The sequence below is a fragment of the Morone saxatilis genome, unplaced genomic scaffold (genome assembly GCF_004916995.1).
Source record: "Morone saxatilis isolate NCDOM2014 unplaced genomic scaffold, NCSU_SB_2.0 Contig16, whole genome shotgun sequence".
NCBI classification, from domain to species: domain Eukaryota; kingdom Metazoa; phylum Chordata; class Actinopteri; family Moronidae; genus Morone; species Morone saxatilis.
Genome location: NW_023339718.1, coordinates 20,052,668 through 20,068,785, shown reverse-complemented (window position 1 = coordinate 20,068,785; position 16,118 = coordinate 20,052,668). Strand labels below are relative to the sequence as shown.

The 16,118-nt window shown below is 39.1% G+C and overlaps 1 protein-coding gene across 1 annotated transcript in view; it reads left to right on the top strand.

Moving 5' to 3' along the window:
• cfap299 (cilia and flagella associated protein 299) overlaps positions 1-16,118 on the top strand; it is a 70,388-nt gene that overhangs the window by 39,209 nt on the left and 15,061 nt on the right. Inside the window, exon 4 of the mRNA XM_035658770.1 lies at positions 15,721-15,863. Within this exon, the coding sequence (XP_035514663.1) occupies positions 15,721-15,863 (143 nt within the window). The remainder of the gene's footprint in view (positions 1-15,720; positions 15,864-16,118) is intronic.

Sequence of the window (16,118 nt, the reverse complement as noted above, 5' to 3'; positions counted from 1 at the left end):
AAGTAATCTCGTTGTACTTGTGACAATGAAAATAAAGCTATTCATTCATTCATTAATGTTTCAATCTGAATGGCTACTTCTTCAACCCAACCCACGTACTTTTACTTAGTAAGTACAGCACAGAGAGGCAGTGAACATCCAGACCACAGTTGGATCCCAGCACAGACATGTAGTCAGTAAAAAACGTGGGAAATAAAGACACTAAACCCCTTACTCTCACTTCATCCGACAAAAACTCAACCAAACTTTGTCCAAGACAAAGAAGGAAGGAAAATAATAATGTCTCAGGGGCTTTCTGGTGAGAATGTTTTCACAGAGGTAATTCAGACGACAACTCCCTCTCAACATCCTTGTTTTTTTGTTTTTTTTCCTCCACCGTCCTCTGATTTTCACACCTGAGCTGAAGTGACGATTTACACCTGTGTTGTCTTCTGAGCACATCAAAGTGTAGATATTGAATATTTCTCACATAAACTCCGCTTTGACAAGCTTTTTTCCCCCCACATCCCTTTATAATGACGCAAGAGGTTACAAACTGTACGTTGACATTACCTCCTGTACTGACAGGATCAGACAAACTGGGAAACTTGGCAAGGCATCTGCATGGTTTCAGTGCAACGGATCAAAGAAACATGCATATTTGTTTTACATTGGTGAGGTCCTTGCTTTTTATTTGTGAAGCTGGGGTGGATTTGAGTTACAGAGGAATTGCAGGACCAGGAAAGGGATATTGGACAGGTGTAACAGTTCTAGAAAATGTTATTAGGGTGTATTTGAAGCTCAATGACTGGATAATTAATGCAATCAAATCCTTAACTTATTGCACACTGCATGTGGTGAAATGCTGTTAGACTGGGTTAATTGAGTTTTCACTTCCTCAAATTTTTACACCAAAATTCCTGTTTTAAACAAATTCATTGTTTCAAGGAGAAAAGGTTTTTTACAGAAACATAGTGCTATTTAGTAAATTATAAAAGTATATATAAAGTATATATAATATCTAGGAGTACTTGCTGTTATACCAGATTAAGATGGAAAATTAATGCATGAGTGTGTTTAAGAATGTATACTACAAAACATAAAGATCTTATTTTTGGAATTGTCATTTATTGTACCATGACAATCGCTAACAATTTATAATCTAGTGAACTCATGTCAGCACATTGTATGCAGCCCAGTGACAAGAGTCAAATTCTGTAAACTGTAGATACTCAGATTCCAGTCATCCCTATGAAAGGTGCGGGTTACTCTTTAAATTCCAGTAAGTGTTGGAATGAAAGGTTGGTATGTGTTTACTACTGCCGGATCATCGTCATGTGGTTACTGCAGCCAACATCTGTGCCTAAAGTAGTAACTTTGTATGTCGGGGGCACTGCTGTATCTGTTGAGCTGCAGATGCAGCTGACCAATGTAACATGTATTTGCCGCCACTGAAAAATCTGTTAAAACATCCTGCTTCAAATAACAGGAAGGGAGTGCACTCAAAAATAAAGCTGTTTGTGGCTGCCCTGTTCGTGCCCACTTTAGAACTAAGGGTACTGTGTAATTTTTGCATAGTTGCCCTGTGGGTAACTCCGTACGATAATTTGAACCACGTTATAATGATTTGTCTCCAAGGTGACAATGACAAGTATTCGGACCCACCAAGATGATTTGTTTGTTTCCAGTCGAATGACTTTCAGGATGTTTGTGATGTGCAGTTTAGCATCAATCATTTCATGGCATCTCTGTTTTCTGATGCAGACGTTGAAGCTACCAAATGTATACTGTAGCTGTGACCCAATTTCATAATTAAAACCTGATTTTGTGCATGTAGTGTTCACACTGGAAAAGTGAAATGAAGTATATGCGAATACTAAATTTTGAGTTTTGTGTTTGGCATGGCTGTCGGAAGGATGGAAGAAAGTGCACACTGCAAAGATTTAAAATAAATTGTACAGCTCCAGGTACTCCTCAAATAATAATAATAAATAGTATGTTTTGGAGGGAGTGTTACATTCAAGGGCAACCTTTTTTTTCGATCTGGGAGTGTGGTATCCTTATAAAGAACGAGGTCATAAGAAGGAGGTTGGAGAAAGAACTGGAACTTGGGGAAAACGGGGGTTCACACTATGTGTATAGGGTTAGGGAAAGGTCGTGGTTTTTGTAAAATTTTAAAATGTTTAAAGAACTACTTCCATTGCAAGATACAATAGATGCAAGACAAATGCACAAGAGACTGATACAGTATGTATATATACCAGTCATAATGATCATAGATCATAGCCCATGTGTAAAGTGTAGGGTCAACCATGGTTTGTATCCTAAATCCTTGAAAGCAACATTATGTAAGATTTGGTATTTGTTGCAATTTCTCACCCTCAATTGCAATACCTCTGTCCTAAATCGATACAGCTGTACACGTGCATTTGTTAACTACTCATGATCAAAAAAGATATTAAAAAAAACGTGACGAGTAAAGTTATGATTGACAGTCTTAACTTTATTGCATTAATCTTGTAGCATATCCGTTTCAGTAAAAACAACCTTGTTCTTCCACAGTGTGGAATCAGTTGTCACAGATGATATGGCATCTACCACAGATGGTAGCATTTGTTTGCATGCCCCCTTTTCACACAGATGTATGAGAAATGAAATCCTTAACACAGCTACGGTTACCTCAAGGTCTCGCCTTTGTTCCCTCAAGAAAACACAGTAGCTTAGATTCTGAGCAGCTCCCCACTGAATAACAAGGCAAGAAAACCTCAAGACTTTTATTCCCAGGGACTCAGATCTTGATAAATGCTTGCTTTACAAATCACACACACTGTTACCAGTTTCACGCACCTGCACAAGCAGATCTCGGTGTGTAAGCACTTTACTGTTTAGTTATGTGTTCATCATCATTTTCATATACTTAAAGCTCCACTTGTCCTATTGTGCTCTCAAACAAGACAAGATAAGAAGAGATCATTTAGACTAAATAATAAAGATAGAGAACATGGATTGAGAGTTAACTGCATATCAAGGATTCATGACAAGGGTTCACTCATTGGATGTACATCTCTATGTTTGTCTGTCTGACCCGTTATTCTTGAAACTTGGTGGAAGGGTGTAGCATGGTACAAGGAAGAAGTCATTACATTTTGGAGCAAGTTGGAATAAATCACAGGACTGATATAGATTATTTTTCACTTTTGTTAACATTTTGACATAGATAAATTGTAACACTGGTGTGTATGGAAAAATGAACTGAATTCATCATACATGCATGAACCTGTTATAGTTAAAGTTAATCGTGTGCCATGACATAACATACAACAAAACATAACCTCAAACATTACTGTAAAACCAAATGCAGGAGGTATGTAAGAAATAAGCAACTAGGAATGTGATTTTTCTGGCTTAATCCTGGAAAACTGGACTGCTGGCGGAGGTTGCCGCTCTTTGGGTGCCCTTCTAGCTCAGATTAGATTCTTGGTTTTCTGTAGCTTTAGAGTTTGCCCATTTAGGATAGGATAAGAGTTACGGTAGAGGTACCTTTTTGGAAGACTTTTTCAGTTCACCTTTCTCTGGATACTTTATGTTTTGTGATTTGTTCTTCATGTGTCATTTTCATTGTCGTAGATTTTTCTGCCAACGACGACAGCCAATGCTTGGCATTAATCTTTGGTGTGTTGATAAGGCCATTACCTTTGGTTGCCAAGGCTGACAGACCTGTTGTCATATTTTACTCATTTATATTTGGAGTGTTAATTGTTATGTGGGTTTTCCCAGATAACAGAAAATGTTCATAAAAATGGATATATGGTGTCAGTATCGAGACCTGTACTGAAATGGAGGAAGATAACACGGCAACAAGGTCACAAGCTGATGAACAGAATCTAAAGATTTAATAGAATAGATAGATAGAAAAGATTTTATTGTTGATTAATGTTGGCAGCTAAGATTGAAACTTTGTCTAATATAGAAGTTAAAATAGCTTTAGGAGCATAAATAGAAACAATAATTTGATGTTACAGTGTATTGTTCTGTACAGTTAAACCTTCTACAAATAGTTGGTGTGGGAACATATTTTCATGCAGTATTGACAGTCAGAAACTCACTCAGACACATGGGCTGTGACATCCAGTAAGCCATGGTGCTGCTGTTAATAATTATAAAAAAAAATCAGCCTGCACTACTGTTATTCTTGATGTCCTATTGACTAAACTGTAAAGACATCAAATCCAGATTTAGTTTTTTTCTTGCAATGTGCTGTTGGATTCTGGTTAGATTATTTTTGAAGCAGAACTTGTATGCACTAATGTGACATAGATGACAGGAAAAATGGCATAACATATCTATTTGACACATGGTATTTTGAGCTAGGAAACCTCAGAATAGATTCTTTATATATTCATCTTGCAGTATCATTTTAAACACACAAATCTTAGATATTTCCAAAGAGCCATGACATGTGGACAGCTGCTGTAATGTGCCAGTCCAGACATTAAAATAAAAGACTTGGTCCCTAAACAGGACAGGAAATGCAACAGAAGGGATTAAATTGCCCACAAGTTAATGACACCATAATCCCGGTTTTTAATTTTCTTTTTAGACAGGCTTTTGCAAACTCACCAGTAGACAAGCAACTCTGTTGCGCTGCTTTCACATATATTTTAGGCTAAACTTGTATTCTTCTTCCCACTGGTAATTTAAAAGCCAGTGGAATGTGGAAAATGATTGTAGGAGTGGAGGGGAGGGAAAAGATATGCCTTGCTTGGTCACTTTGGTGTCTGAAATCCGTAGCTGAGATGGCATTTGACTGATTTGTGTTTTGACCACATGTGCCAGACCCGCCTGCTATTCTCAACCCGTAATTCCTCACTGAATTCAGGCATGCGACTAATTTACTGTAGGGGCAGGATTTTTTTCTCTTCCAGGGAGCAGAAACTTTACCCCTTTTCTGTTACAGGGCTCTGCACCAAGCGCTGTAAGTGATGCCACCTGTCAGGCTGACAGCTTATTTTCCATATGGGAAAGGCCTTTATCAGCTGCAGTTGTGGAGAGCAGGAAAATGTCTGCCACCTGCCAAGGATTTTCAAACCTTTAACTCTCTTGTTAAACAGGTTGCATACTTTAGATTGATGCCATTAGTTTACTGTTTGCTTTGTCTTTTTGTGTGTTAATTGACCAGTTTTGTACATCGTAAGTTTGTTGTTGTGGTAGTAAAAGCAAACAGGTCTGGAAAAAATGCCTTTTTAAAAACTACTTGACCTGCACAGCAGATGGTCTACCAATGCAAACAAAGGCACCCTGCTGGTTCTGTCGTGGCGGGTCTGCATTTATTGCACGTAGACTTTCCTTCTGCTTTTCTGTCTTCTATGTGAGAGTTACAAATCATGCAAAGGACTATTTGAGTTTTGTTTAGACTCCTTGTGACAAAAATCAACACTGAAATTGGTTGTGCAAAGACGGAGTTGCTGTTAAGCTAATTGAAATGTTTAGGAACCGGTCCAGGTCATGTTTTCATGTTCCCATCGCCGCTTTATGCTTCAGCAGGAAGTTGCTTTGGCACTACTACAGTGAGCTCTCGAGTTTAATAGGCACGTCCAGCACGTCTTCCAAAGACAACTATAACTTCCAGATTAGAAACCATGCTGCTGCTTTTTCTGTCAAACTTCAATGTTTTCATGGAGCCATGGTTACTCTGCAGTATGCCGGCCCATCGTTGCAATGCAGCGTTGGTGAAGACAATGAAAATTCTCCAAACAGAACACAATACACACTCCAGCCGACGCGAACCAATGCAGTCGGAGAAAAACAGCAAAGCTGCGCCGTGGGCCAAACTAGGGAGGTTTTAATAGAATTTCTAAAACACCAATTGCGAAAAGCAGGATAGCATTTTCTGATTCTGAGTGCCCTGTAATTTGAAGTGTGTGGGTTCAAGCCACTTATTTTGTGGTGATGGCTTTACTGGCGACTTCTGCAAAAAGACAGAGGCCAACGCAGCCGAGGGTTGAGCTAGCTGCCTTGCCTTCCTTACTGATTGACCAAGCCGCTTCCCCTTTGGTATCTGGCCACAGTTGTTCTGCCCTCATGGCTAACCTCACTGGGCGTAGCTGTCCACCATTGGGTGTTTAGACAGCCCAATAGGAGGACACCTGCTTCTGGATTTATTTATTCCGTCTCTTGCACAAACACCCATGCAGTCTGTTTATGGATGCAGATGGAGAGCACTTGGGATAAACAAATGCACAAATCTGCCTTTTTGCTAAACTGACTTCCAAATAACAGCCAAACATTTCCATATTCTAGTGCCCTTATCTTCCATGCATCACCTAAAACTTAGGAATTCAGCCAAACATAATAATATTGCATGTTGCATTATTATTTCTAATTATTATTTCCTATCTGGGCTTTATGTCACATATCATCTGAGCACTGTCTGGAATTCTGTATTCTTTGCATACTTCAACTTTCCAGAATTTTCCAAATTGGAGAAATTAATAACAAAAACCTCTCACATTGAATATGAAAATTGACAATAACCTAATTTATTGTTGTTCTTTTACACAAATATTTGAGAAGGAATGACCGGAGGTGATCTAAGGAACAAAGGAAACAAAGGAAAAATAATTTAACAAAAAGAGAAAATCCTCTGATACAATGATGCAAGAAAAAGGGTTCTTTGCACCGTTTTGTGTGGCCTTACCAGCCTTTGTGCAGGGCTTTAAGAGAATACAGATATAACATTAAACCACAGTGTAGGGCAAGAAGTCCTTTTGAACAGTAAACTTGTGCATTTTTGTATCCGGTGCCAAGACATCTGTCTAGTGACACACCCTGTAATTATAAACGAAAGGAAAAGAAATGTCTTTTGATTATTTCCATCCTTATTGCATGCACACACAATAAGGCGTGTTTTAACAATTACAACAAAAAGCTTTAGAAATTATTTTCTTCTACACGACGGTGAGGTATCTCAGTAACATCAGGGCACAGTGACAGAAATGACAAGGTTTAAAATACTGTTTGCATTGTAAACACTTAAATATTTGAAGTCATAGTGACCGCTGAATCTGTGGGGCAAAGCTGAAATGGGTTCATCTCTTTCCAGGATGGAAACAATCAAAGCCATAGTCTTTATTTATTTTTATAGATATAGACTTGTTTTAAAATTAAACTTTAGGCTTTTTAGTGGATGGAAAAGCAGCAGCATTTGCCAGGAGAGAGTGTAGGGAAGTCTGGGAAGGGAGGCTGTTGTCTATCAGCAGCCCATGTGGAGGGTTGTGATGAGAGGGTATGTCAAAGGGTGCTCCAACAGATTATGGTGACTCACAGCACTGTACAAACAAGTCACAACCCTGCTCTATCTAAAAGGCACACTCCAAAACATTTTACAAAGAGTGAGTGCATACAATAGGTGTGTTTGTATGTGTGATCTGTGTAGCCCCATTACTTAATGTCTCTTTTCAAAAATGTCTTTTTCTTTGCATTGATCAGCAGTGTTAAAGTGCTGGTTGTAATTAGGGCTGTTGCTAGAATCACTGAAGAAATGTTTAAGGTAATTTAAATAAAGCTTACAATCAAAATGAAATGCTGCAGATATTGTGGTGCATTAATCCATATTCCGGCTTGAATATTTTCTGTTTTTACATCTGTGTTTGTGAGTTCCACTCTTGTAGGTGACTTGATGGCAGTTTGAGGGAAGTAATGTTAAATTGCCTAAGTCATATTGATGGATACTAGTTTAAATACAATTCTTTGTCTGTGCTCTCTCTTTGATGTAGAGAGCTCGGTCTATGTGTGTTTTAAAGGTGGGTGACAACTTGTTCTTGAAAGACATGCATTACTGGCATTACTCCCACAAGATCATACGTTTTATAAATATTATGCATTCCTGGAACAATGGGAAAACAATGGGCTTGATTACACCTTTAATAATAATTTTATTTTCTCAGTGTTTCCTTTAAGTCAGAGCAGTTAGTGCTGGCTAATGTGGGTTAGTGACTGCAGTGACCTGGTTTGTTGCCTACAAACTCCTCGGTAAGTGAGCCATGGCTCTGGATCACATATCCTGCAGGATGTGTAATTCGGGTAGATCCCCATGGACGCTACACACCTCAGCACATATGGTTTCTACCTTCGCCTCTATTACACAACCCGGCTGTGTGAAGTCACTTAAGCAATCATCTTCTTCCTACTCCTGAACCCCTCCCCAAACTCTTTGGGAGACACACTCACACATCAACACACACTCAACACGCATCAAAGCTGCACACGTCGGTAAAGGGAAATCTGTGGATATGAGTGAATCTCCAAAACTGGGGTTAAGAATCACTCACTTCAATATTTTTAGTCTGAGGAACTAAATACAGGATATTTTATATACTTACAATATGCTGGCAATATGGGAACTGCATTTAGACTCAACAATAGATAGTTATCTACTGAATATAGCATGGTATAATATTTACAGACAAGATAAAAATAGAAATGGAGGAGAAGTAGCAATCTGTGTTCAGAGCCAAGTACCAGTCAAAGGGAGTCAGATATTAACTGCCCTTGCTCATTAGAAGTCCTTGCTCACAAATTCAACAACAGAGAGTTGTACAGGCAGCTGCAGGCGAGTAACAAAGCATCAACATGTTTTTTGACAATTTTTCTGAAACCAAGGGAGGCACTGGTCACCTTATGACTCGTCAGTTGCTTTGTGTGCATCTCTTTGTGCTGTTAAGCTACTGGTGTTTAGAGCAGCCAAAAAGGACTCACATTTCAGCAGTCATTTCTAACATTATATTTCATATCACAATTCAATGAAGTCTGTTAGTAAGGAAATCCCAAAACATGGGACATTCATCAGTTTATGTTCCCTGAATCCGCAAAAAATCAAGTCAGAAAATCTGCTAAATTAATTCTGTCATATTTAACGTCAAAAGGTTACATGCTGCATAATATGTGACCACCTAAGGATGGTTAGGGCCGACATGAAAATAAGGACCTCTTGAACCTCGAGATTGCTGTCTGGGTGGTGCAACCATTTCAGGCAGACGTGGCAGAATGCAAGCCCAATATCCAGGCGCTTCTTGTCGACTTTCTAAGACGACAACGAGCCCAGTGGCCCAGGCTAATTTCTGCACCTCTGGCTGGGTCAGTATGTGGGTCAGATATGCCCAGCCTTACCCACTCTCAGGGAAATGATCAGGCTGATTCTTCTTACTTTCTCAACAACATATCTACAGTAGCAGGAATTCAGCCAGGTCCTCAATGCAGCACTTGTTATCTATTGGAACAGTTAATAAAAATGTTTATTGTATGCTGTTTAATTCAGGGTTTGATGTCAAATTTCTAGCCTATGCATTTTTAAACACAAACAAATATGACCTATGTTCTTTTTTTATTTTTATTTGTATGTTTCCATGGGAAATAAATGGTAAAGATACATCAAAATCAAACCTGTTATTTGTCATTCAATTACATGTTTTTGTAATGATATAACACATAATATATATATATATATATATATATATATTATACATTAATAAGTTACATATTATATATATATATTATACATTAATATTGGGGGTGGTAAGGGACCTGGTTAATATCAGTCCTTATTTATATTAAAAATTAAAAATTAAAATGAAAAATAAATTAAATATTATTACATTTTAAAGGCTCAACTTTCTCTACTAGTCTACTCTACTTCTTTTCAACCATAACTATTTCATTATTACTTATTGTAAGTAATTGATGTACCCTATGTATAAATTGAAAACATCAGGAAACCTTACTTGAACTGTACAGCATTGAGTTTGTCACTGTAGCCTACTTATCTTCTGTGTTATAAATAAAGTTCCTTTAAAAGTGTTTTTTAACATAAGCTGTCAATCAAGGTACAAGAAGGTCCATCATAAAAGGGGCCAGTGCCTCCCTTGGATTCTACCCCCAAACTGTCAAAAGTCAGGCTGATTTACGTCAGCAGAATTAAACTGTGACAGCAGAGTAATGTGAGAGTGAGTAAGCTCTCCAGCACTCGCCAAGCAGAAAGTCTCTTGCGCGTGGTGGCTGCTTTGTGTGCTTGCTGTTTACGTGTGTACACACAGGTGCCGTTCTTTGCCTGTCCCTATGCTTTGTTTCTCGCTTGCAGCTGCCTGTACAACTCTCAGTTGTTGAATTTATGCACATGGACTTATATTGTGTGGGTGGCAGTTAATATCTGTGCATGTGAAATAATGTAATTTGCTCATGAGTGTGTTTTATCACACTTGCTACATATGACATAAATCTGACACCACAGTATTGCATAACTGAATCTACATAATAGAAACATACCTTTCCTGTTGGACCGACATCATTATGTTACAGGCAGTGTATTTATTTGCATAAGAAATGGAGTAGTTAAACATAGTTCTGGTTTTACTCCTAAAGATGTGATATGGATGAAGGGAGTGATCCATCTTGATTTATTTGTGATCACAGGATGTGTGTAGCTTTATTGATTACTTTACCTCCAAGACGTGGTATGATTATGTAGAGCTATTTATTGTTCTTGACAGGTTTTGAATTATTGTTTGTCATTCGTATTGTTGAGTCTTACGCATGTCAGATGTTATATGTCGTGTGTTTTTTGTCTTTTTTTATAAAGTAAGTACATTATGTGGACCCTAGGAGGAGCAGCTACTGTTGTTTTTTAACAGTAGCTAATGGGGATCTGAATAAACGAACAAGCACACACACTCCTCAAAGGATATCCAGAAAGGGGACAATGGCAAAGCCTGTCAGAGAGAAGGCTCCCACCTAAACACATTCCTCAGTACAGGCCATGTTTTCCTTACCCCAACAAATTTACACAGTTGTTAGTGATGGCCTGGGATTCCTCCTAAAGCGCAGCCCACCAATAATAAACAGTATGGCAGCTGACACCGCAAGACACCTGCACAGCTCCCTGACACTGCAGGATTGTTCCCAGGGACTGGGGGGTTTGGTGTGGGCAGAGGTGGGTTGGAGAATGGGGAGAGGAGGGGCCGCGGGGGCCGGCCGACAGGTTGGTGGTGTGTGTGTGTGTGGGGGGTGGGGTAGGTAAACTAAAAGCAGTCAGTGTTGCACACAGGTCAGTCTCACTGACCTGGTGACAAAACTTAAAACACACATAAGTGAGCCAAACCAGCTGCATCTATTGTGTAATAAACTCAAGACAGAGCGCCTTTTCTACTGCTTCAACTTCACTTTCTCACTCCGTAATATGTGACGGATGGACACTGCTTTTATCTTTTTATCTAGTACTGAATATACTGTTGCCATGTCACGTGCAGTCCCCTTTCAGGTAACATCCACAAAATAAAATACTCAAACAACTCAATTAATTGATTGTCAGAGATGCCAAATATTGGCTGGTTGCAGCTTTTCTAATTAGAGATTTATATTTATATAACTTTGGGTTTTAGTTCAGACAAAACAAGTAATTTAAAGATGTCACTTTGGGATTTTCTTTGATATTGAAAATAATACTTTATTATTATTTTTGTAATATTAACAAGGTTTTAAAGTTTTCAACTTTTGGCTCATGCTGATTGATTGTCAGTCAATTGTTACATCATTAATTACGCAAAAATGTCAAACAGTGTCAAACGGTTTACAGATTTGTAAACTGTATATCTTTTGTCTTTGGACTGTTAGTTGACATTTTATATACTAAAATACTGCAATACTGAAAATAATGAACCGTTACAGCCCCTCTTTTAGCCAACTTTGAAGACGCTTTGATTATCGTTTGATACTAGGGCCAAAATGATACCCAATTTTTGGTACAGATTCCAAAACTTTTCTAATATTTTCCTTATCTTTATGATATATTTTTCTACAGAACCCTTTTAAAACAGAAAAACACCAGAGTTCTCAAATGTTCAGTATTATCTAACCATGAGGAACTGGAAGAGAACTTAAAATGGTCTAAGACTTGAATTAGGAACTTTTGGATCAAAGAATAAACAAGATCACCAATCTGACCAGACATTTGACCTCAGCTTTTGATACTTGACTTTTTACTTGTTACCAAAATAGTATGAAGGTTCAGTACCCTGCCCTGGTAGCTAGGTCGCTCTAGTTATCTCTCTTTAACCATTTCACGCTCTTTCTGTGTCATAAACAGCAAACAAACAAACACCTATAGTGACACAAGCATTCAGACATACACTCCTCATGCCACAGGATGTCAGGTGGTCCAGCCATTGTGTCCCCACCTGTAGGACATTGTCAAAGCACAAAGGAAGGGCACAGTACGTGTCAGCCTGCTGTCAGCTTCTGTTTGACTTAAATTTGTAAATCCTTCTCTTTCAGCCGCAGGGCTTTGAAAGATTAGCCAAAGGTCTGTGGAGTAATTCACATCTGTGTAGGTTTTACTTATTGTCAAGAGGCAGGGGATCCCTCCACAGTTTCCACAGACCACAATAATTATTATTGTCAACACTGTTCAAGTTTCACAGTTTGTTTCTGGGTGCATAAACATGTTCATAGTGGATTTTTTGAGGGCGGGGTACCCATGAGGATTTGAGATGCTTTGTTGTGTTTATTAACTGCACGGATCATGGATTTAAAGGAAACTCCTGGTCTACTGTTCACCTGTGTATGTAAGCTTCATCTTAAGGTCACTGGTGTTTTCCTTCCAGACAGCTGAAACTTCAACTGTGAACACAAGAAAAAAAGAGCTTCAAAGAGGAGCAAACTGAATATTGAGTATCACAAAGAGCCAGAATCTCTACCTGGGTCCTGTGCAGCACTCAGCTTCTCAGGCACTAACCAGACCGATGTTTGCCATAAAGCGGGGCCTCTCACTTGCTGCCCTGTGAGGTCACAGCACCTGTTCTTGGTAATTGCTGGCAGGTGACGTAAGGCCTCCACTTGTTTTCCATGGTGTAAGGTGGAGGTCCCCCGGCTCCCTCCAGCATTGAGTCATATTGGTTGTTTGCAGAAAATGAGCAAGTCTGACTCCATCGAGTGAAATGATCTTAGGCTTACCTGTCAGAGGCAAGTTAGTGAAACAAAATGTAATCATGTACTTCTGTTTAGGCAGTTTTCCAGCACTCTTTTGTGCTGTGTTACCCATGAATAAGGCTTATTGTTTTCATTTTTACTGAAAAATACAATTTATTTTCGATGAGAATGGAGTTCATTCTGATTTTATGTTTCTATGTTTCTTCCAAAAACTGAAAAGAGAAAAAGAGGGGAAAACTTGGTGGTGGCATGGTTAACACATCATTTTGGTTTAATGCAACTTAAGTCTCATTTTTTGCTTTAGAACATCTAGACTTTGACCAATTACGGGTCATTTCAGAGAGAACGAGTTTCTATTGGCTGTTTTCATAGGGCAACCGACTTCTGCTGCGAACTTGTGGATTTGGTGGGCGGGGCTTAGCAGACCGTTCAGAGGCAGCAAATTTACTTTATGGAAACAGTGGATTTGTATGATTTTTGCAGCAGTGTGATGAAGAAATGATTTGTCAGATATTTCATTTGCAATTTCTTTCAGTTATATATAAAAACTTGCAATTAAATTTCCCAACAATTTACTGATCAGAATCAGACTCATTTCTCCAACATACATTATAGCGATGTCGCTGTATTCCCAGATCTAAGTCATTACTTTGGGTTGTGAGTTTAGTGTCATCATAACTGATAGAAATAATGGCCACAACAATGAATATAATAAATAAAAATTATCCATAACATGTTGCATACTTATTATATATATACTATTTATATGTCACCTTAACCAAAGCACTGGTTTAGATTTGGAGATAGTCCCTGGCGCTGTACAGTAGCTGGCCACTGTTACGAGTAGTATAGTCAAGTGCAAGACCAAAGACTTTATCGAAGCCCTGTATCGAATACTGCTGTATTGGCTCATTTGGCAAACTGACTTCATTGATTTACATATCTCCCATAATTTGATATTTTTAAATGCTGCTCAAACATTACTCGCCTCCTTTGCCTTTGCCGGGTCCACCTGATGATGTCTTTTCAAGGCTGGCTGCAGGAGGACAGAAGCCAGTAGATAGGGTATCTGGCCCAGGCCTCCAGCCAGCTGTGAACCTGATAGCATCTGTTTTAAACGTTTGAGAGACAGAGAGAAAGGAGCCCTCTTTTCTTCTGAGCTCTGGAGCGCTAGTTATCTCACGCCTTTTTAGTAAAAGGATCCACAGATGGCCCATGTCCTGACAGTTATACAAATGTGATATCACTAGCTGAGGTATGCCGCTTGGATCCACTTACTGTGTTACTGTAGGTCGACAAGTGGGACTCATTCATGCTCAGAGTAAACAAGACAAGTCAGACACAAAAATAATCCTCTTTTTCTCAAGACAAGGCAGCAAAGAAAGAAAGAAAAGCTTTGTTTTATCTTTGTGAAGGCAGACAAAACAACCTCTTCACACCTGAGTGTGTCTTCTGTTTGGAGTTCTTCCCATCCATTGTCATCATGTGTTATCTAAACCATCAAATCGACATGAAAAGATCATTTCATGTTCTGCTGTCACCTGAGGGGATTTGGACAACTTGCCTTTCTTTTGCTTTGTGTGAATCCGGTGACAAAACCATTTGTCATCCTTTTTTTTCCTGGTTATGTCTCGTTCGAGCTCACTTCAAAGGCCTGGTCTCTGATGAGCAGCTGGAAAACTGTCTTTAGATGTATGTGTTTTGTTTGTGTTGGAGAATCCAAAGTCTTTTTTGTTCTTACTCATTGAATTTTAATCAGAAATCAGTGTTTGGGTTATAGAGAGCCATTGTGTGCCCTCACATCCAGTAGTTTTTCTTTTTTAATAAATGTTTTGGGCATTTTATTCATTTATTAGACAGTGATAGTAGAGAGAGAGGGGGGGAGAGAGAGAGAGAGAGAGACAGAGAGAGAGAGAGGATGCAATGGAAGTTCCCCAAGCCGGTTTCAAACAGAGGACATTGCAGTTAATGACCGGCGTCTTAAACCCAAGCTAGTATTTGGCTGTTGTGTTCGTATTCTATTTTTTGCCAATAAAGTTGAATTCATCAAGATAACCTGGGTCTCGGTTCCAGGATGGACAGACATGCAATAGATGTTACAGAAGGTGCAATGATTCTATGTAATGGAACTTTACAATAAATACAATAAACTGCTGTAATCAGCTTTGTGGTAGGGCTAGAGTTTAGGTTATGTTTAGGCTTAAACTGTCAAAGGGATGCCCTATATATTTTTGCTCTATAACTCTACACTAAATCATTTTTATCACCTTTTAAAAGTGCCTCTTTAGGGCCCTTTTTGGTCTTTCCTTGACTTCCCCCCATCACCCAAAATGTCCTTAATTCTACACACAACATACAGCATTAAGATTTAAGTCAAGACTCCACATTTCATTGTCATTTCAAGCTACATTTTTGCCCAGACTGTAGGTGTGTTGGAACGGAACTGAGACTCTAGTTACTGTAAGTCGAAGGATTCAGCTCGAGTCCCACGCACTTATCTGAGCAGGATATTCTTTAGACAGCCCACCTCGGTGAGCTCGGGCCATCGCAGGACGACATTAGTTGGAGTCGTTTTTGATTTGGACCTGATTCAAAGCATAACGTGAGCTTTTGTATTTCAAAGTGGGAGGATTTGTAAGATCTCTGTCTCTATCTGTCCACTTCTAACAAGTGACTTTGGCCTTCCTGGCTTTCACTCAGGAGAGGCTTGATGGCCATGATTATTTACACAGAGGGTTTCCTTCTTTTTCTTTCTTTTTACAGTCGGTCATTTTCATAAGGGATCATAATACTCTTGGACAGGAAGTATCTGGCTACATAGACTACGCCCACAGACTCAAGACCCAAGATTTTGAACCATATTTCAATGGAAAGAAAAGGCTCATGCCAGGACGCTCGGATTTATGGTAAGTCTCCTTCCATTGTAACATGTCCACGTTGGTTGGGGAGGGCTTGACTCGAGTGGGATTTGACAAGATTTGAAGGGTAAGGAAATCTTATTATCCAGGATTAAAGACTCAGGTTGACGTGAGAGGCCAATATAGGCTTGGAAGGAGCTGTGCAAAGGGCCAGTATATTTAGTATGTATAGCACCAGCCCTTGTGGCCTCAGCATAGATGTGGAATAAATATGCACTTCTAAAGCAAAGCTGAGTAGAGCTG